The sequence below is a fragment of the Grammomys surdaster genome, unplaced genomic scaffold, assembly GCF_004785775.1.
Source record: "Grammomys surdaster isolate TR1022 unplaced genomic scaffold, NIH_TR_1.0 189, whole genome shotgun sequence".
NCBI classification, from domain to species: Eukaryota; Metazoa; Chordata; class Mammalia; order Rodentia; family Muridae; genus Grammomys; species Grammomys surdaster.
Window position 1 is genome coordinate 8,506,118 of NW_021604634.1, and position 22,627 is coordinate 8,528,744.

The 22,627-nt window shown below is 37.9% G+C and overlaps 1 protein-coding gene across 1 annotated transcript in view; it reads left to right on the plus strand.

Annotated features, from left to right (window-relative positions):
* Positions 1-22,627, plus strand: part of Rttn (rotatin) — a 181,568-nt gene that overhangs the window by 50,921 nt on the left and 108,020 nt on the right. Inside the window, exons 16-22 of the mRNA XM_028768961.1 lie at positions 429-568; positions 3,438-3,609; positions 5,051-5,150; positions 9,718-9,806; positions 10,781-10,898; positions 18,775-18,871; positions 19,446-19,514. Coding sequence (XP_028624794.1) covers positions 429-568; positions 3,438-3,609; positions 5,051-5,150; positions 9,718-9,806; positions 10,781-10,898; positions 18,775-18,871; positions 19,446-19,514 — 785 coding nt within the window. The remainder of the gene's footprint in view (positions 1-428; positions 569-3,437; positions 3,610-5,050; positions 5,151-9,717; positions 9,807-10,780; positions 10,899-18,774; positions 18,872-19,445; positions 19,515-22,627) is intronic.

Here is a 22,627-nt window from a genome sequence, read left to right on the forward strand (position 1 = left end):
AGACTACAGCTTCCTATGGATGATGGCTATGTGTTTTCATTGGACACATAGATTTTAGTTCTTGAATCTCACTCTTGCAGTTTTCCAAATGGAGTTCCTATAGCACTCCTGCTTTGTTCTGTTTGGAGAGGGCTAAAGATCTTTCGAGTGCTTCAAGTATGGAGCTGCTACTGCTCAGATCTTGGAAAACAGACATATCCGTAGAGTTTCCTTAAAATGTACTTTTAAATTTTATTTTACTTTTAATTTAGTTTTATTTCACCTCCTAATCTCATGTAGGCTATTTTTAAAAGAGGCTCTGTTATTCAGTTGACTTGAAAGGAATTAATGAATTGCATGACATGCCTATATAATTACTGTTAATTTCAAGTTGAAAACTTAATATGAATTAAACTGAATGATAATTTCTCTTAAAAAAAAATTCTTAGGGCTATGCTGATACAGAAGATCCTTTAGGCAACTGCATTCTCCGTCTAAGCAAAGTGAGTTCTGAGGCAGAAGAAGACATTCTCCCCTCTACTACCTGGCTGAAGTCTGTGCTACGACTTCTGCTAGTGAAAAAACCTTCGTGAGTACAATATAACCTTTTGAATAAAAAAGATTAATGGAAGCATCCTAGGAGAATGTAGTAATTATATGAATCTGAAACCGAACTAAAGAACGGAAGGACAGTGGCTCTGTGTCATTACCCTGGAGCACCAATCCACATGTAAAAATGAGCAATGCAAAGTCCTTGGCTGTTTTCCTGGAACACGAGTCTTAGAGAAGACTGTTACATAATTAACAGTGAATACATTTCCCCTCACTGAGAAGAGGAAGAAGTTTAAAGTCAAGTAGTGATGAAGAATATTTAAGATACAGGAAGAACAGTCTTTTGATTTAACTAATTTATTTTAAAATTTTTATATATTTTTATTTTATATGTATGGGTGTTTTGCCTGCACATATTTCTATGTACCACATCTGTCCCTGGTGTTTGTCTGTCAGATCCCTTGGTACTGGAGTTTGGATGGTTGTGAGTCACTATGTGGATTCTAGCAAGTGAACACCAGTCCTACAGAAGAACAGCAAGTGCTTCTACCTGCTAAGCCATTTCTCTAGCCTGAGCAGTCTTTTAAAAAATAATCTTTTATTTATCTTTTAATGATGGGTATATACGTGTATGTATCTGTTTGTTGGTGCCTAGGGAGTCCAGAAATACTGGATCCCTTTAGAGCTGGAGTTAAAGGCAGTTGTGAGCTGCCTGGCTTGAGTTTGGAATCAAACTGTGTCCTATGGAACTCTTATCCTATGTCCCATGTGCTCTTAACCTCTGACCCATTTGTCTAGTCACAGACATTTTCTTGAAAATAGGTAATTTTGTTTTCCCCAGATGGTAAAGAAATATGTGGAAATAAAGCACTAAGAGAGTGAATGGAATTCTCCTCAGGGACTGGCTTCTGCAAGTATGCCAGGGTCCTTGGGAAGCACTAGTGTTTATTGTTTAAGTGCTGTACTCTTTTTCTCTTAACCAGCACCTGCATTTGACAAGGCAACATACAAGTATATGCGTTATTCTCTTAGGTAGATTGTGTTAGTTATTTTTGTTCATGTTCTGACAGAATATCTAACAAAAGCAACTTGTTTTGCCTTATAGCTTAAGGTTACAGACTCAGTCTTTTATCGTGGGGGAGGTATGTATGACATCCAGTGCTTGGAGCACGTGACCATATAAGTAGTCAGCAAGCATAGTCAGAGGAATCCTAGTGCTTAGCTAAATTTCTTTTTATTCCATCCATAGCCATAGCTCATGGGATGGTATCATTCACAGTTAGGTTGGGGGCCTCCCCACCTTAATAAAACCTTTTTTGGACATACCTTCATAAACATGCCAGAGATGTTCCTGTCGTGATTCTAAATCTAGGCAAGTTGTCAATGAAGATTAAGAAACATCACAGGGCCCAAGATCTCTAGTAAGTAAAGACTCAACAGGATCCATGAATAAGGTCTGAACTTTCTTTGAGTAAGAGTAAAGAACTTAGCTTAGTTTAACTTAGTCATTTTCTTCATTGGATTAATTTTATATTATCCCATCTATAAACTCAGTGAAGTTGGGAACCCTGTCTACTGACTAATTTTATATCATTACAGAGTATATAAGTAAGTTGAAAAAGTGGATAAATATTAGGATAATTAGATTCTGGAGACCGATACTAAACCTAAAATTATGGCAAGTTTAAATACTAGAAAGGAAGACTCGCAAAAATATGGTTTATTTTTCTCATCTCTGGCCTTGTTGTGGGGCTTTAAAACTCTCCCTAAATCCCAGCTTCTGCATAGATTAACTTTGCCTTAGAAGAAAGGACCTAGCAACAGCATTAGGTAAATGTATAACCTTGCTTTTTTTCCTTCTTTTTTTCTCTTCTGTCTTAGTTACTTTTCTTTCAGTGTAACAAGACACCATGACTGAGGCAACTTATAAAAGAAAGCATTTAATTTGGGATTCATGATTCCAGAGGTTATAGACAATGCCAATTTTGGAGTGGAGTCTGGCAGTAGACAGGCAGTTGTGACCCTACAGAAGCAGATGAGAGCTTACATGTGATCCACAACTGTGAGGCTGGGTGCGGTGAGGGGACTGTGTCACTTCCAGTGACACTACTCCTCTAACAAGACCACACCTTCTATTTGTTCCCAAATAGTTCCACCTATTACAGACCAAGTATTCATTAGTCTATGGAGGCCCTTCTCATTTAAACCACTACATTCTACTCACTGGCCCCTGTATGCTTTGTAGTCATATAAAAAATGCGTTTAGTTCAACTTCAAAAATCCCCAGACATTTCCACCAAATATAGACCATGCATTCAAATAGATGAGCCTATGAGAACTATTCTTCAAACCACCACATCTTGCAGGTTTATTTTAAGATGGGCTTTATCACTATGATGCCAGGACTATTCTCAATGTAATTAAAATGGTATAAAAGCATAAAGGAGGAGGGAGGATGGGATAGGAGGTTCTAGGGAGGGGAAATGGGGAAGGGGATGACATCTGTATTGTAAATAAATAAAATATCTAATAAATGAGAGAGAGAGAGAGAGAGAGAGAGAGAGAGAGAGAGAGAGAGAGAGACATCCTTGGGCAGTAGGGGCCACAAATCTCACATGGAGATTAACCTCCTGAAGTTGACTGTTTTTTTTTTTTTTTTTAAAAGACTCTATGATTCTACCCAACTGTTCTTATTAATTATTCTGAGTTTCTGATGTCATTTCATAAAACAATACTGGCTCCATATAAAAATAGGTCTATATGAAAGTTTTCTTGTAGAAACAGGAAAATATTAATAATAGCAATATATATGGTTATACTTTATTTGATAATTATATATAATTCTAAGCCTGTTTATAGGTATTTACATAGTATAAAGTATTGACTTAAATACCTTCTGTTTTTAGGGTTCGTTCATTAGCATTAAAACTTTTAGCATTTCATCTGACCAGTGAAGAAGGGGCTGATAAAAAGCGGCCATTCATAGATGCTAGAGTTCTCTCTAGAGTTACTAATCTGTTTATTGTGAAAAAACCTATTGACCTTAAGTTGGATGACAGAAGAGAACTAGTTATTAAGGTAATTTGAACTTTTGAATTTATTACATTTATACATTTATTACATTATTTACATTTGACACATTTATATAGTATGTACTTTATGTAATTTTTTTAGGATGTGTATGCATAAAAAGGGAGATGGCTAATTGGGGCTAGTTTTCATGCATTCTGTATTGATCTGGCTTCTGGATGTGTTTGTTTACTGGGCAAGTATCACTTGAGTGAGTACCTGTTGACTTCCAGGGATTATACCTTCTTTAACTGAGTGTATGTGCTGGAAATACAAGTTATTCATGGAGTGTCTGAAACACACTACAGTTGAATACAGTGAGATGTTTTGTGATGAATTTTAATTTATTTTTTTATTTACAAAACACTATGAGTATATATATATATATTTATGACCACAATGCCCAGTTGAAGGCAGAAGGCGGCTTTGGATTCCTTGGAGCTGGGTTTACAGATGACTGTAAGCATCTTGATGCTGGAGTTCGAACTCAGGTCCTTTGGAAGAGCAGCGTGTGCTCATAATCTCTGAATTATTTCTCCAGCCCTGTTTTTTATTTTTTTCAGTTAATTTCTTAAAATATATGAGATTTGTCTGTGTGTGTTTGTGTTACAGAGGAAAGGACTTATTTCGTCTTACAGATTAGTACATCATCAGAGGAAGTCAAGTCAAGAACTTAAAGCAGAAATCATGGATAAACATTGGTTGCTAGTTGGCTCTCAAGGACAAGTTCAGATAATTTTTTTTTATACAGTTCAGGCCCACCTTCCTTGGGATATACTAGTCACAGTGGCCTGGGCCCTCAATCATTAATTAACAATTAAAATGCTTCATAGACTTTCATATAGACTAATCTGACGGAGGCAGTTCCTCAAATGAAGTTTTCTATTCCTATGTGTGTCAAGTTGACAGCTGAGATTAGCCATCACTGAATAGAATTAGCAGAGGGTGCAAGAAAAAAGTTAACGTGGCTTTTGTTCTGTTTATATTGCTGCCTTTGCTACCTCAGTCTCTGGCTTTGAAGTAAGCTGATCTCTGGCTGCTAAAGCTACTGGAATTGTGTCCAGTGGCAGAGATGGGAAGACGGCTTGAGGTTTGCAGCTGGTGGTTTACAGAATTGAGAGAAAGTCTTTTTGAGTCATGGGTCTGAGTTGTTTGTTTCAGGTTAGTCTGGTATAACAGAAATGCTAGGAAACCTGAAAGTTTCTATGATAGTCTCAAGGTGCTAATAGATTAATGGCTCATGACCTTTAGCAATAATGTTCATTTAAAAGAGAAGCTTATTTAAACATCATAGTTGTTTCTTCCTAAGCTTAACACATCATTGTTGCAAATTTGTATATAAATGTTTATTTAAGTATAGTTGACTGTAAGCTTTTGTTTTTATGACATGAACTGTAAAATTCTATTGGAATTGGAAACAGGTGAAAATGTGTATTTTTTTGATTTTCAGTTGGAGACTGTTAAAAAGGTGTATGAAATCTTCACCTCAGATGATGTTGATCTTATTTTAAGAAAGTCAGCTGCAGAGCAACTAGCTGTGATAATGCAAGGTAATGAGGATTTTTTTTGTTTTGTTTTGTTTTTTTGACAGTGATTGTTGCTGACCCAGGGTTTGAGATTGCTGTGTATTAGTGTTGGTTATCAGATGGCTGTTCATAGACCAGTTCTAGCTTCTGACTTATTTTCACCTTGAAGATAAGAGTGCCTTTTTATACGTTTGGAATTGTTAAAACCAAGACTCAGGAGTGTGTGGCAGACCTTACATGTAATATTTACTACTCAATTCTTCACAGAAAGTTTGCTTGTTAAGGACATTGTCAGTGTTTTTCCATACAAAGTTGAGCATTGCTCCTTCCATGTCTGTAAAGAATCGTGTTTGAATTTTGATGGGAATTGCATTGAATTTGTAGTTTGCTTTTGGTAAGATGGCCATTTTCACTATGTTAATCCTACCAATCCATGAGCATGGGAGATTTTTCCATCTTCTTAGGTCTTTGATCTATAGAATGCCATTTGAGGGCATTATAAAGTTATCAAGTATATTATAAAATATTAATAAAATTATGAGTGTAAAGTTTTATATATTTTAAAAATTTATTGGCATATGGTAATTTTGATTTGTACATGTTGCTCAGAGTAGTGAACCAAACAGTACTTTTGGGTAAGACTGAAAATAAATCATTGTGGGCTAGAGAGATGACTCAGTGGTTAAGAATATTTACTGTTCTTGCAGAGCACCTGGGTTAGGCTTCCAGCTCCCATACAGAGGCTTACAACCATCCAAAAATCCAGACCCAGGGGATCTAATGCCTTCTTTATTCTCAAGGCACTGGATGTTGGTATACAACATGTAGTTGTTATACAAATATACATTTAGATGAAACACCATACACATAAAATAAAATGAAAAAAGTACAATGTAAGTGTGTGTATGTATGGCCTATTGTTTAAAAACAGTATGTGTGTGGTTTAAAAATAAACTAGGAAAAAATACTGTTTGCTTTGTTTGTACTATTACTATTGTATCGGCTTCCAGTCTTTGTTAGCATTTATTTTTCCTCATCTTTGATATGTATTTTAATGTTTCTAAAAAAAAGCTAATTTTCATTTATATACTGAAAAAACATATAGTAAATATTCCACAGTTATCCTGAGATTATTGGACACTGGGATGAAATGCATAATCAGCATATTTCTGTTTTTTTTTATTTCACTTTTTAATTTTCTTTATGGAGACATAATCCAGCTAAAATATTGCCTGAATGCCCAAGTAGACGCTCTATAAATGAAGGCATGTAGGTGGCCACTGTTATAGGAAAACATGTTTCCCACCACTAATTATTATAGGACTATAAATCAAAGCCATATTCTAGTTAGAATGTCTGCTATCAAAAAGAGAAAAAATAAACAAACAAAAAAGAACAAAATAAAAAGTACCTACTGGCAAGGTTGGGCAAAACTGGAGCTCAATCTCCGCCTTTTATGCTACTGATAAGGTAGTGTAGCCATTATGGAAAACAGTATGCAAGCTCCTAAAAGACTTCAATACTGGACTGCTATAATACCTACCTAGCTCATCATTGGGTGTATAGCCAAAAGATAGAAATTGTCATCTTGGAGAGACTTTGCATGTGCTGACTAGTTTTATGTCAGTTTGACAAAAGCTAAAATCATCTGAGAGGATGGAACCTCAGTTGAGAAAGTGCCTCCATATGATCTGACTGTAGGACATTTTCTTAATTAATGATTGATATGTGAGGGCCCAGCCCTGTAGGGAGTGCCTCTCTTGGCTGATGGTCCTGGATTCTATGAGAAAGCAGACTGACCAAGCTATGAGGAACAATCGAGAAAGCAGTACCCCTCCATGGCTTCTACATCAGCTCTCGCCTCCAGGATTCTATCCTGTTTGAATTCCTGTCCTGGCTTCCTTCAATGTAGAAGTGTAAGCCAAATAAAGCTTTTCCTCCCAAACTTGCTTTTTTGTTCATCATGTTTTTTTCACAGCAATGTAACATTAACTAGGACATTGCTCTGTGTTTCACGTAACCCTGTTCAGTGTCCTATCTGTGGTCTTAATAACAGTAATATAGACTGCAGAAAATAGGCTCTAAAAATGTGGAAGCTTGGTATGACACTCATAATCACAAGCCTCAGAAGGCTGAGGCAGAATGATTCTGTGACCAACCTGAGTATAGAGACTGCATCTCAAAATCTGGAAAGAAGGAGCTGGGTATGGTGGTACACACCTGTTATCCCAGTTCTTAGGTCTTGGAGACCTGAGGACCAGGAGTTCAAGGTAATCCTTAGGGACAGGATATGTTCAAGGCCAGCCTGGCCTGCCTGTAGCCATGCTTTCAGATGCATAAATGAATGGAGAATTTGGTTAAAAATTGAAGAACTTTTTTTTTTAGGATATGACTTCAATATTACTAACATTTCAAAAGCAGAGTTTAAAAATACCTATACTGTGGTTACTGGACATTCACCTTTTAAAGACTAACAATAAAGCTAGTTATAGTGATACTTATAGCACAGTGTGAAGATGACTATGATTTTATTAGTGATAATAGAGGAGAAAATCTCATGTAAACTATTTGCCAATATTTAAAACAAATCCAGCGTTTCTGGCTCTAGTAACATCTGTGTGTGCATCTATGTTTATGTGTGCATGTGTTTCTCTGTACAAAATTCTTAAAATTTTTTTCTACACATTCTAATATCTGAATATATGCTTATAAATTTTTTCAGAAATATATAATACATTAAAATTTCTTTTTATATTTTCTATTAATAACTTGAGAATGAAAATCATTTATTAATAGGCTGATGTTCATGTTCAGCCCATATCTATATATTAGTTTATGGAGACTTATAACTATTTTGAAGTAAATTTGGGAAAGAGAAGAAATGAAACAATACAGAGAAAACAATTTGCCATGTAGAATCAAAATAATTCATTTGCGTTCTTAAAGTTCTAGTTCAACTTAGTATCTAAAATAGTTTTCATGCTTGTTAGTTTTTGTACTTTGATTTTTAATTTGATTTTTAAATATTTATTTATTTGTACATTTATATATTTACATCAAACACTGCCTCCCTTCTTCCCCTCACAGAGACCCTCACCCCATCTCTCTTCCCTCCTCCTCTGAGAGAGTGGGGCTCTGCTGGGTATCCCCCTACCTTGACTCATCAAGTCTCTGCCCGGGTAGGAGCATCCTCTCTCACTATCAAATAAGGCAGCTCTGTTGGGGAACAAATACCTTAGTCAGGCTAGCATCCTTTAGGGATAGCACCCTCACCCCTGACTCCCCATCACCCACATGCTCTAGTTGTTGGGGGACACACATGGAAACTGAGCTGCACTTCTGCTACTTATGTGCCAGAGATAGCCGTCCATCCTGTGTATATGCTTTGGTTTGTGGCTCAATCTCTGAGACCTCTCAGAGGTACAGGTTAATTAACTCTGTTGGTATTCCTGTAGGGTTCCCATCCCCTTCAGGGCCTTCAATCCCTCCCCCAACTCTTTCATAAGAGTTCCTGACCTCTGTCTAATGTGTGGCTATGGGTATCTCCTTCTGTTTCAGTCAGCCTCTTAGAGGATAGTCATGCTAGGCTCCTGTCTGCAAGCATAACAATATCATTAATAATATCAGGGGTTGGTGCTTGCATGTAGGATGGATCTCAAGTTGGGCCTGTTAATGGTTGGCCATTCCTTCAGTTTCTGCTCCATCTCTGTCCCTGCATTTCATTTCTTCTCCTCTCTCTCTCTCTCTCTCTCTCTCTCTCTCTCTCTCTCTCTCTCTCTTTTTCTTCCCCTTCTCTTCGCTCTCTTGCTCCGGCCCTGCTTGCTCTAGCCCTGCTTGCTCTGGCACAGTTCGCTCCGGGCCCCATTCTGGGTCCTGCTTGTAAGTACACTTAGCTGTCTTCAGACACCCACAAGAGGGCATCAGATTTCATTAAGGATGGTTGTGAGCTACCATGTGGTTGCTGAGATTTGAACTCATGACTTCCAGAAAGAGCAGTCAGTGCTCTTAACCGCTGAGCCATCTCACCAGCCCCCTGCATTTCTTTTCCACAGGATAAATTTGGGGTCTAAAATTTTGTGGGTGTGTTGGTGTCTTTATTTCTCCACTGGGGGTCCTGCCTGGTTGCAAGAGGAGACCTCTAAAGGCTCCATGTCCTTACTGTTAGGCATCTTGACTAATTTCATCCACATTGCTTCCTGGGATCCTTCCCCATCTCAGATCTCTGGGACTTCCTAAAGATTCCTCCCAGTGCCTGACCCCCAGTAGCTGCGGATTTCCATTCATTTTCCTGGCCCTCTGGGTCTCTTTGCACACCTGCCTCCCCTATTCCCATTCCTCTCCCCCTCCCCTTTCCCACCACTTCCCTCTCTCCCTCTGCCTCCTTCATCATGGGAATAGATGCCAGATTTGCTTATAACTTTCATGTTCTCACAGTGCACAGATTCATAAAAATAATGTCTCCTAAGTTCAGCCTTAGGTATATCCTATTTTTAGTAGCTAGAAATTTGTGTGCATAACTGTCTCATATATTTCAAAATGTTTTTAAAGCCACAAAACACTTATTTAACTTTTAATACTGTTTTGCCTGTAGATATTAAAATGCATACAGTGGTGAAAAAGTTATGCTTAATTGAGAAGATTATTGGATATTTAAATGAATTCGTGGGTCAAGATGGCAAGGTAAGACAATAAAGTTTGAACATTTATTATAGGTTGACTTTTTTTTTTATAAAGAGGTTATTTCTGCATGCCTCTGTGGGTGTGCATGTATGTGTTTGTGTATGCATGCATTGTATGGTGTATGCATATATGCCTGCAGCTGTACTTGCCTGTGCATGGATGTGTGGAGCCCAGAAAGTGAAACTTGGTAGCTTCTTCTTTTCCTTTCCATATTATTTTTGAGATAGAGTTTTTCATTGAACATGTAATTACCTCAGGGTTTTTGTGGGGCTAGCTGGTTAGGAGTCCCCAGAATCCATCTGTCTTCATCCACCAAGTTCTGTTTTACTACACTGAGATTGTTTGTCCATGGATGCTAAGGATCACATCAAGGTCCTTCTGCTTGCAAAGCAAGTAATTTCCCCACTGAACCATGTCTCCAGTCCAGTAGGTTGATTTAATTTGTTTGGAACTGAATTTAGAGAGAATACTTGGATTTTTAGTCTCAAAAGGGATACCCACTCATATTTTAATTTTTTTTATTTGTAAAAAAGGTTTGTAAAGGAGAACTATGCTTAGTTTTAAAAAGAGAAGTGTATTCAATCTTGCTTTTATTTTTAAGTAATTTTTTAAAATTAGAATAATCATTAATTTATGGGTATAAGGGTTTCCTGATGTATGCCTGTGCATCATGTGCATGTCTGGTGCCTATGAAGGCCAGAAGAGGGCACTGGATTCCCTAGAAGTGGAGTTATACACAGTGGAGAGCCACCCTGTGGGTGCTAGGAATTTAACTTGGGTCCTCTGCAAGAAGAGACAGTGCTCCTTAACCACTGAGCCATCTCTCTAGCCCCATGTTTAAAGTAACTCTTAATATAATTTTGAAAACATAATATTTAACATCTTTTCATTTTAGTTTCATATGATTTAATGAGAAAGCAATTAAACTTAGAATAAGATAATGTGGTATATTTTATCTCGTTTCCTGCTGGCAGGTTATAGAATGCTTGATTCAGCCATGCCTCACACTCCTGAGGAAAGTTTTGTATGCTGACCCGGTTATCCGTGTATCCTTGTCACAGCAGGCCTCTCTCTTGACCCTGTTACTCAGAGGTGAGTAAATAGTGCCTGAAGGACTCCACCTATAGCTTTACATGTTCATCTTCTGACTGGAAGTAAAACTTATTTCCCATTGTAGTAAGAGAACAGAGTTCCTTACTGTTTATTATGCTGAAAACATACTCTTGAAAAGCAAGTAATGCTTGTGTGGAAATGTCCCTTCTACTGTTTTTGCCTAAGGAGACAGCAGCAGAGAAATGCTGAATGAGCTTGGATTGGTCTCTGCACCTGCTTATTAATATGGAGTTTACTACTTATATGGCAGGCATTGTCTGTGAAGAGCAAGGCCAGCTGCTTTTTCTTTCTTTTCCTTAGTATCTGGGTCCTACCTCTGTTTTCACTTGCACCTTTGTTTGGCATTTGCAAGTGAGATCAGACTGGGATTGAACTGGAGACCCAACTCTATCATACTGAATGACTCACTCTTAAAACTTATGTAGATAATTTTAAGAAACATTTAAAAAATGTGCTTTTACAAAAATAAATCCAGATTTGATTGGATTTTAATGATATTTAGATAGAAAATATGGGTTCATCTTCTTATTTGCTTTTAATACAAACTTCAGTATTTTTATATGTGGCAGGGCTCTCTAGAGGAACAGAACATAGAATGAATGTATTATGTAAGGGGATCTGAAGGCAGGCCAGCAGAGGGCATGAATCACTTTGATTCTGTGCTGCTGTCCCAGATCCAGCAGAGGCTGCCTTGGTTCTGTCCAGTCTAGTCAGGTTCTCACCCAAGGCTGACCAGCAGCACAGTGTTCTACAAGCACCGTGTTTCCTATAGCTTCACCTCACTGATTTTAATTATTCTAAAGAGGCATTTTGGTCAAATATCTCAATATTTTGTGACCTGTTAGGTATTGATGAGATAAATGAGATTTATATTAAAATGTATAATATAAAATAATTTTATTTTAGCATTTTTTCCTCAATGATAATCTGCTTACAAAATGAGTAGGACACAGTTTAACAACATTTGTGAAAGTCTAAACCAGGTTAAAAAAAATCCCTCATTTTTAAGGTCATAAAATGGTATTAGTGGACTATGAGATTTTTTTTATAGATCTTTATGTAGTGATCACCTGAAGGAGTAACAAGTATAGACTTCTGATTTCATCTTTCCCCCTTTAAAACATTTAATTATTTTTCATTAGTTGCTTTCTTTTTCAAATTTATTTTTCACACAGGTTATTTCTGTGTAGCCATTTTGGGCTAGAACTTACTATATACTGGTTTTGAACTTGAAGTGATCAGCCTGTCTGTGCCTTCTGAATGCTAACATTACAGGGGTGTTCCACTGTGCCCAGGTTCCAGGTTTTTATTCATGTTAATAATTTCTAAACTCTTTTAATTTTGTTTAGTCCCCCATATACCCATTTTCTTTTAAATTATTCAAATACTGCACTTATGAGTATCTTGCAGATACTAAAGCACTTTTGCACGTGTGGGATGGTTTTTGGAAGTAAGCCAAGGTTGTGTGTGTGCTAGACAAGTGCTGCCCTAGCTTTCAAAAGCACTTTCCATGGCAACATAAGCTGTGTCCTTTTGGTATTTTTAGCAATTGTTCTCTGTCATGTATATACAGGGGAATTTTCATTTTTTAGCCAGCTACTCTGCCAGGAAACTTCCTGTAAGCATTTATGAAGCACATATTTTGTTCTAGGTGCAGTGGTAGGCCCTTTTATTAGCGTTATAAGCATGGCAAATGTACTGTCAGAGAGTCAAAGTCTTTGAAAAATAATTTAAAATATAGCATAATAACACCTGAAGTGGGATAACTGGTACCAGGGGAAGTGCTGAATGTATCAGTGTTAGGGAAGTACAAGATGATGCTTCTATGAAACATGCTATCTAAGCTGGGATTTGAGCATTGCATGGGAGTTCCGATAGACACTGACTTACTGATAATGGAAGAAAGTATGTTCCACATGTTAGCTCGTTAGGAACAGTGGAATTTGAGTGATTGTAAGTGAAGGGGAAATGGAAGGATGTAAGGAGGGCAGTTCATGTAAGACCTGGTAAGCTGAAGTAAAGAGCAGAGAGGAGCTGTATGAGATTGCTAAATGGGAACATGTATTTTAGAGATTATTCTGTCCTAGCATGGAAAATTGATTGACAGACTTTAAGATTAAATAACCTTACAAAGATCTGTTTTGAATTATAAACTTGCTATGACAGAATCTTATACTATATTACAGGGATAGAATCTAAGTTAAATAGTGTGGGGACAGGAATAGGAACAGGGATGGAGTGTTTTGGGGGAGGGGGAAATGGAGACAGAGAGCATGAAGATTTCTGGGATTTGTACGCTGGAGACCAGCATCAGGGTGCAGATCTAACTTCATTATTCAGTACAATAAACTTATATATAGTTTTTCAGCTAATGAGTGGCCACGTGGGGCATTACACACTTTGTCCTGCTGAATGTGATTCACTTGCCCATGACTCTGGAGAGGAGGGCGTCAATCACCTGGGGAGATTCCCATTCCTGTGAAGAAGGGAAGCAGCCATCTTCCTGACCTTTGGTCCTTTGTTCTGATTCACCAGTGTGCTGAGAGCCATCTTAGGTCATGTACCATGCACATCAGATCAGGACTCCTAAAGCCCATGATCTCCTTCCACTTCTTCCTCTATCAGGTTCACTCCCACATCCCCCACAAGATAGTATTCATTTTACCATTATAGAGGGAGGAGATCGAGGTCTCACGGGTACTTGGGGGCTTCGGCATAGTCATAACACCAGATATGTAGTACAGACAGGAGAAGAACTCCAAATTATTTATCTGATTTTTTAAAATGATAACAAAGTTACATATCCCCACTGCAAAATTCCAGATATTATAGAGCTATAGGTTTTCATCATTTGTTTTTTTTGTTTTTTTTTTTTTTTTTTTTTTTACTATCCTTAAGTAAGAGTGTTGTATTTTTGTTTTATTGTTTCCATTTGTCATATTACTGGATATTTGTTTCAGATTTTATATTGTCAAAAATCATCTGTCTATCATCTTATGCATACACTGTTATTAGAACTGTTACCCTTACTCTGGAATATGCTTAAGTTCCTTGGGCCAGTTTCTTCACAGATCTGCAATTGCTGGCGGTATCTCATTTAAAATTTTTCTTGCAGATAGAAATAATAGTTCAAATAGGTTGTAGAGTAATGGGGATGGGAAAATGAGGCTGTTGAGAAGATAACCAAACCAAAATGTGCATGAAGTTTTGCTACCCGAGTAAAAGATCAAATGAGGGGGTATACTCATGTGACAAGAGGGAACTGGCTTGGGAGGATAGGAACTAAAGGTTTAAGCAGATGTCACCAGCAGAGTGGGGGAAAGAATGGATTGGGGAAGAAATGAAAATTAAGACTATTATAAACTTACACAATCTCACTTGTTTGTAAGCTATTTAAAAATATAACAAAAACGAGCTTCCATTATGTTTAAAGCCTCCAATAAGCTTAAATATCTTTAATATTTTACTGGAAATAAAATTTAAGGTCAGTATCCAAATCTGTTTTACATCATACTATAGCCAGTTGAATTTCAGAAATTTTTTATTATTTACACTCTCCAAACCATTCTATCTCTACAGAGGGAAAATGTCATTTAAACATTAGTTCATTTTTATATGATTCTTATTTCTTTACTTTTTAGGTTGTATTTTTAGTCATGCTAGTTACATATTTATCTTTTTATTCAATTTGAATAAAATTTTTTAAAATACAGATTTCTTGTTTGTGCTTCCAAAAATGTGAAGATTGTGTAATGTTATTATTCCTGTGTGATGATATAACTACTATTCCAACTTGTTTAGGATTTCTTAGTTTTTAAACAGTGAAAACTGTATAGAAGTAGATGAGGTATTTTTAAAAATAATTTATTTACTTTTTTCAAATCGTAATTTTTACTCATTCACACAGGGGTTATAAACACAGAAAGGCAGGACATGGGGAAGGGGATGACACTGGGGCGTGGGTGTTCAGGGGGAATACAGATATCTTTCAGAACAGGGTATCAGCTGGGTGAAGGTTCAGGGGACAGGTGGCTATGACTCTGCCTATGATTCACTTGTCCTTATCTAAGTTGGTATTGTCTGCCAAGGCTACCTATTTACAAGGTCTATGACTACTCAGGCTGGTAAATTTCCACAAAAGCTGCCTGTTTACATTAGCTTATAGCCATCTGTTTCAATGTTTTTCCACAGAGACCCAAGACTTGGTGTTAGTATATATGTATGACAGGCCTATTGCTGATTTTAGGCCTATGGCTGATTTTAGGCCTTCAGTGTAAAAGCAGGGCTGCCCCTGACATCTCCTCCCTTCTCTAAGTATAGAAGGGCTGTGGTGATTCTAATCTTGCAAAGGCAGGGATAGAGGCCTGACCTCAGTAATTGAAGGGGACCTTGTAATGGCTCCGGTCCCCCTGTCGTTGTCCAGTGAGGCATGAGGGCCATACCCATCCCGATGTCTTTCCTGGAGAGTGGATACTTTTGACATCAACCCCTATGCAGTCAGGCTTGTCCCTCAGGGAACCCAGAGAGATATTTTAAACTTTTATTTATATTCCCTTGCAGTGCTTAGCCTCACAGCCTAAGCAAGAATTCAGATCGTCAGTCAGAGGGGGTTCTGAGTGGCCCCTCTCTGCTTGGTGTAGGGGCAGAAGTCCCCTCTTTTAGGTTGAGTAGAGATGGGTTTTGGGAATACCCTGGATAGAGTAACAACCTCATCTTGAGTCTCGTGGTCCTCCATAGCTAACTTGTGATAATGTATCTGAGTAGGTTTTGCTACCAAATTATCTATCTGTTGTTTCACAAAGTTAGTCAGCCTATTTGAGGCCCAGGGACCAGAAGAAATAAGCAAAAATAACCCAATTAATGGTCCCAAGATGGGAGGAAGTAGGGTTGACAACCATGGAGAGACTGAAAACCAATTCTTGTACCAGCACTCATCTTTCTCTTTTTCTCTTTGACTTTTCTCAGGTCCTTCTCTGATCTTTTTCATGATCTCTTTAACCCTCCCTGTCTTGTCTATGTAAAGTTAACATTCTCCTTTAAGGGCCCTACACAGTCAAGAGCTGTCCACAGCCTTTTCTACTGTAATAGCATAAATCAAGTCCAATAAGGATCTTTGCAATTTTTGGAGGTCTCTTCAGACAGTGAAACAAGGGATTTCTTCAGGTTAGTGATGTCAATCTCTAGCTGTTTGATGTTCTTGTCAGTGGCCCATCAAAGGTCTGAGTAGTATAAGTTCGGAGGCCAGCATCTGGATTAGAACTTTTAACAGCAGATATCGTAGGTGATTCATTTTTACCTGTAAAGGAAAAAGAAGGGGATTCTCAGGGAGATTTCTCTTCCCTGGATGTAAATTGTTATTCATTGTATTTATGGTTGGGCCTGGCTTTGTGGGGCTATCTAGTTTTTTCATTAATCTTTTTGGTAGCCGGTTAGCTGTGCCTTCTGTGGTATCAAATAGGCATATCAATCCTCGGCCCCATAAGAGAACTGGGTCTGGGCCATTCCCTTTAAGGGTAAGAGGGTACTTCTACATAGCTGTGCCATTGTTTTTATTGGTCTCGGTGTTGCTAGAGGCAGTCAGCAGCAGATTTGCCATGAGGTTTCAGTTTTAGAGAGTTAAAAGTGAACAAGGCATGATGGAGAGTATTTCAGGGGGACTCCTTCTAGGGGGTACCCTTCCACCTCTTTTGTTTTTAAAGCCGATTTTTCAGAGTTCTTGTAAAATCAGGGCAGAAGCGCCAATAGCTGCTCTTTCCACACTCAGAGAGTCATGAAGACACTATTTAAAGAAATATAAATCTGTATTAATATTCTCTTTCATCAAAGGACTGTTATAGCACAGCCGACAACTAATCAGACTATATAATTTATGGATTAATAATAGCTTCTTCTACTTTTTGTGAGATTACTTTTCTTTTGTCAATTAATTGTTGAGGGAAATTAGGATTTACACCTCTCTTAAGCAGAGACTTAAATTCATTTGTGGAAAGCTTAAAATTAGAGCTTAGCCAATTAGCATCTCCTAGAAACTTTTGAAAATAATTTGAAATAAGTAAACTCTCTTTTTTTTTCAGACCCTTTGTCTGCTTTTTGTTTTTATTGGATATTTTACACATTTGCCTTTCAATGTTATCTCCTTTCCCATTCTCCCCCAAAACCCCTTATCCCATACCCCCTCCTCCTATTTTTATGAGCGTGTGCTCCAAACATCCTCCCAGTCCCACCTCCCTGCTCTCGAATTCCCCAACACTAGGGAGTCCAAACTTTTGGGGACCATGGCCCTCTACTTCCACTGATGACAGACAAGGGCACCCTCAATTACCTATACAGGTGGAGACATGAGTCCCTCCCTTTGTGTTCTCACACTGGAGGTTTAGACTTTGGGAGCTCTGGTTGAATCTTTTGATACTCCTTCTAAAAAGGACCAAAGCATCCACATTTTGGTCTTCCTTCTTCTTCTTGAGTTTCATGTGGTCTATGTGTTGTGTCTTAGGTATTGTGAGCTTTTGGGCTAATATCCACTTATCAGTGAGTGCATACCATGTATGTTCTTTTGAGATTGGATCACCTCACTCAGGATGATATTTTCCAGCTCTATCCATTTGCCTAAGAATTTCATGAACTCATTGTTTTTAATAGCTGAGTAGTACTCCATTGTATAAATGTACCACATTTTCTGCATCCATTCTTCTATTGAAGGACATCTGGGTTCTTTCCAACTTCTGGCTATTATAAATAAGGCTGCTATGAACATAGTGGAGCATGTGTCTCTGTTGTATGTTGAAACATCTTTTGGGTATATGCCCAGGAGTGGTATAGCTGGGTCCTCAGGTAACACTGTGTTCAGTTTTCTGAGGTACAGCCAGACTGCTTTCCATAGTGGTTGTACCAGCTTACAATCCCACCAACAGTGGAAGAGTGTTCCTCTTTCTCCACATCCTCGCCAACATGTGCTGTCACCTGTGTTTTTGATCTTAGCCATTCTGACTGGTGTGAGGTGGAATCTCAGTGTTGTTTTCATTTGCATTTCCCTGATGACTAGGGATGCTGAACATTTCTTTAGGTGCTTCTCAACCATTCGAGCTTCCTCAGTTGAGAATTCTTTGTTCAGCTGTGTGCTCCATTTTTAATAGGGTTCTTTGATTGTCTAGAGTCTAATTGCTTCAGTTCTTTGTATACCTTGGATATTAGCCCTTTATCAGATGTAGGGTTGGTGAAGATCTTTTCCCAATCTGTTGGTTGCCGCTTTGTCCTATTGACTGTGTCTTTTGCTTTACAGAAGCTTTGCAGTTTTATGAGGTCCCATTTGTCAATTCTTGGTCTTAGAGCACAAGGATGAGGCATTTTTTATGGTAAAGGACTTTGACTAGCCTTCTGAACTGGTGTGTTGGAGCTAGCTAACTCAGGATGTTTTTACCCACATCTTCTCTTAATGATTAAAAGGCAGAATAATATAGCATAAGCACATTTTAGGATTAAGTCTAAGTTCTAGGACCATGTTTGTTGTTAAGATCCAAAATTATAAAGAATCTCTAGTGAGAAAACTTCAGCTAGAATTATGTAACATCCCTTTACCTGGATGTCTTTGCTGAAATCACCTGCAGCTGGACAGTGTTTAGTGAACAAGTGTGCATGTGTGGCTGTAGACCAGTACTGTCAGCATTTTTTGGGAATGTGTTAGAGATGCACATTACTTATATACACTGAGGAACTGTTTTATAAGCCTTCCTGGTAATTTTCACACATTTGGTAGCCTGAGAGACCATGTTTTAGATATGTCAGTTTTTCTTTTTCTTTCATGTTAAGACTATTTAAAGCTGAATATTTTATGAAGTTGCATTCCCTCTTCCCCCAGTTTCCTTGATATTCCATGAAGATTCTACCGTGGTGGCTGAAGTCGGGGCATTGTTTTGTCTATTATTGTTCGATGAGGTATCAAGAATGGATATGTGGTGAGATATAAGGATTTTTCTTGTGTTTTTCCCCTGAGTTATCTAAGGTTTGATGCACTCCTACAGCAGGGCACTGAGTTCTTCCCATGCCATACACATGTGTTATGCTCTTTGGTTTGAGTGATACTTAAAAACCCATGGATTAAAAACGTCACCCTGAGTTACTCTTTTGAGCATAACTAAGTATAAAATTAAAAAAAATATATATCACAGTGATTTTTGTCTTGGATTTGTTTTTAGTACTTATTTTCATCTTTGTGTACTTTAAAAATTATTGTTTAAAAGAATAGAAAATGTTTAGAATGATAGTATCTGATTAATGTGACTTTAAGAAACATCAGTAGGAGGGGTTACAGAGTTTACTTGCTAATATATCCACTTTCTTATACGAGTGCTTATTCTATGAAACTACAAACAAATATACAATTTACCTTCAATTCAGGTGGTAGCAAACACTTGACTATACTGAATGTTAGAGTTATTAATAACCTCAAATGCACTGTCTAAGAATGGACTGGACTGTACTTCACAGAACTTTGGCCTACTAGGTTTTCATTTTTCCTTCTTTTTATAGGTCGGATAATCTTTCTAATAAGCCTTCTTTGTCATCCGTCTTCAGTTTGCCTGTTTCAGTCTTTAGAAGGTAAATAATTTGTCTTATTTTTATGACTAATAAAGTGTTGTTCCACAAAGGGGAAGTTGCTATCTATAATTATTTCAGTCTCTTCATTGGCAGGAATTCCAGAATTTCCTCAGTGGGATTCTTTGGAGGCTCCATGAGTACAGCTCCTTCTAATCACCTTTTCACGTCAATTTCCTGTAAATTTACAGGAAAGCTTATATGCCAGTGTCCCTTCAGCCTTGAGTCATTGTTCACATGCTGTCCTTTTCTCCACATATAATCTCTATTTTCAACCATTTGAAAATAAGCTTTAGAAATAATATTTCACTGTTTAAAAATTCAGGATATAATCAAGATTATGTGTTGAATTTGATTTTATGATCATCTAGAACTTGAAAATATATGCCATTTTTCTTTACATAATATACAGGAAATTATATAAAACCCTTACATTTCTTCCTCAGTAAACACTAGAAAATACTGTGCAGATAAAGATAATGGCTGATACTTCTAGGTCAGAAACTCCTTCCATGTTTCTTCATTACTTTTTACTACTCCAAAATATGATCCTGTTTTCATTTCTGTCAGCATAGCTTATTTTTTTCTGGCTTTTTGAAGATTATCAACAAAGTACATTTTAAAATTTTTTTTTTTTAATTTACATTCCAAATGTTGCTCCTCTCCTTTCCCCTCTTCAAAAAGTTCTTCCCTTGGGGTTGGAGAGATGGCTCAACAGTTAAGAGCAATGACTGCTCTTCCAGAGTTCCTGAGTTCAATTCCCAGCAACCACAAGGTTGACTCACAATTGTCTGTAATGGGATCTGATGCCCTCTTCTGGTGTGTTTGAAGACAGCTATGCTATACTCATATACATAAAAATAAATCTTAAAAAAATATAAAGATTAAAGATAAATATATTTTAAAAAAAGTTCTTCCCCCCTATTGCCTGTCCTCTTCACCTCTGAGAGAGTACATACCCCCATGTATTTCCCCACTCTGGGACACAACTTCTCTATAGGATTAGGTTCATCTTCTCCCACTGAGGACAGACAAGGCAGCCCTCCGTTACATAAGTTCCAGGGCCTCAGACCAGCTCTTTGTTGGTGGCTCTAGACCCCCTTAGTCTCTACCAGGGGTCTAGGTTAGTTGATACTGTTGGTCTTCCTATGGAGTTGCAATCCTCTTCCCCTACTTCAGTCAGGGTCCCTGACCTTTTTTCAATGCTTGACTGTGAGTATGTCCATCTATCTCAGTTAGCTGATGGTAGAGCCTGTCAGCATGTTAGGCTCCTGTCTGTAAGCACAATATAGCATCTGTAATAGTGTCCAGAGTGGTGCCACCAATGAGATGGATCCTAAGTTGGGTTAGTCACTGTCACCATTCCTTCAGTCGCTGATCCATTTTTGTCCCTACATTTCTTTTAGACAGGAGCAATTTTGGGTCGAAAGTTTTGTAGGTGGGTTGATGTCTCTATACCTCTACTAGAGGTTCTCTAGGTAGTCTTAGGTTCCATATCCCCACTGTTGGGCATTTTGACTAAGGTCACCCACATTAAGTCCTGGGAGCCTCCCACATCCCAGGTCTCTGGGATTTTCTAGAGATTTCCCTCAGCCTTGGAAGCTACATATTTTCATTCATTCTCCTGTCCCTCTGGGCCTCTCTCTTGTTTCTCTCCATACCTGATGCTGCCCCCCCCCTTATTACCTCCTCCTTCCCTCTCTCACCCATGTCCCTCCCTCCATCTGCTTCCCATGATTATTTTGTTCCCCCTTCTAAGTGGAATTTTTTTTTTAAAGATTTATTTATTTATTATATATGAATACACTGTAGCTGTCTTCAGACACACCAGAAGAGGGCATCAGATCTCATTACAGATGGTTGTGAGCCACCATGTGGTTGCTGGGATTTGAACTCAGGACCTCTGGAAGTATAGTCAGTGCTCTTAACCACTGAGCCATCTCTCCAGCCCCTAAGTGGAATTTTTAAACAACCTTGGGTCTTCCTTCTTGTTTAACTTAGGGTCTGTGGAGTGTATATTGGGTATTATGTACTTTTCATCTGATATCCACTTATCAGTGAGTACATACCATGCATGTCCTCTTGGGTCTGGGTTACCTCACTCAGGATGGTATTTTCTAGTTCCATCCATTTGACTACAAAATTCACAATGTCTTTGTTTTTAATAGCTGAATAATATGCTATGAATCGCATTTTCTGTGCCCATTTTTTTTTCTTCTGTTGAGGGACATCTAGGTTGTCTCCAGCTTCTGACTATTACAAATAAGGCTACTATTAATATAGTAGAGCATGTGTCCTTGTAGTATGGTGTAACATCTTTAGGGTATGTGCCCAGGAGCCTTATAGCAGGGTCTTCAGGTAGAACTATTTCTAATTTTCTGAGAAATCCACCAGATTGATTTCCACAGTATACAATCCCACCAGCAATGGAAAAGTGTTCCTGTTGCTCCAGATCTTCACCAGCATGTGCTGTCCCTTGAGTTTTTGACTTAGCCATTCTGATTGGTGTAAGGGGGAATCTCAGAGTTCTTTTTATTTGCATTTCCCTGATGACTAAGGATGTTGAACATTTCTTTAAGTGCTTCTTGGTCATTTGAGATTCCTCTGTTGAGAATTCACTGTTTAGCTCTATACCCCATTTTTAAGTTGGGCCATTGAGTTTCTTGGAGTCTAACTTCATGAGTTCTTTATATATTTTGGACATTAGTCCTTTTTCCAATCTGTAGATTGCCGTTTTGTCCTATTCATTGTGTCTTTTGCCTTACAGAAGGTTTTCAGTTTCAAGAGGTCCTATTTATAAATTGTTGATCTTAGCGTATGAGCCATTGGTGTTCTGTTCAGGACATTTTCTCCTGTGCCAATGTGTTCAAGGCAATTTTCCACTTTCTCTTCTGTAAGATTCAGTGTATTTAGTTTTCTGTTGAGGTCCTTGATCCACTTGGACTTGAACTTCATGCAGGGTGGTAAATATGGATCAATTTGAATTCTTCTACATGCACACATCTGGTTATAACAGCACCATTTTTTGAAGAAACTTTCTCTTTTCTACTGTATGAGTTTGGCTTCTTTGTTAAAAATCATGTGTCCATAGGTGTGTTGGGTTTACTTCTGGATTT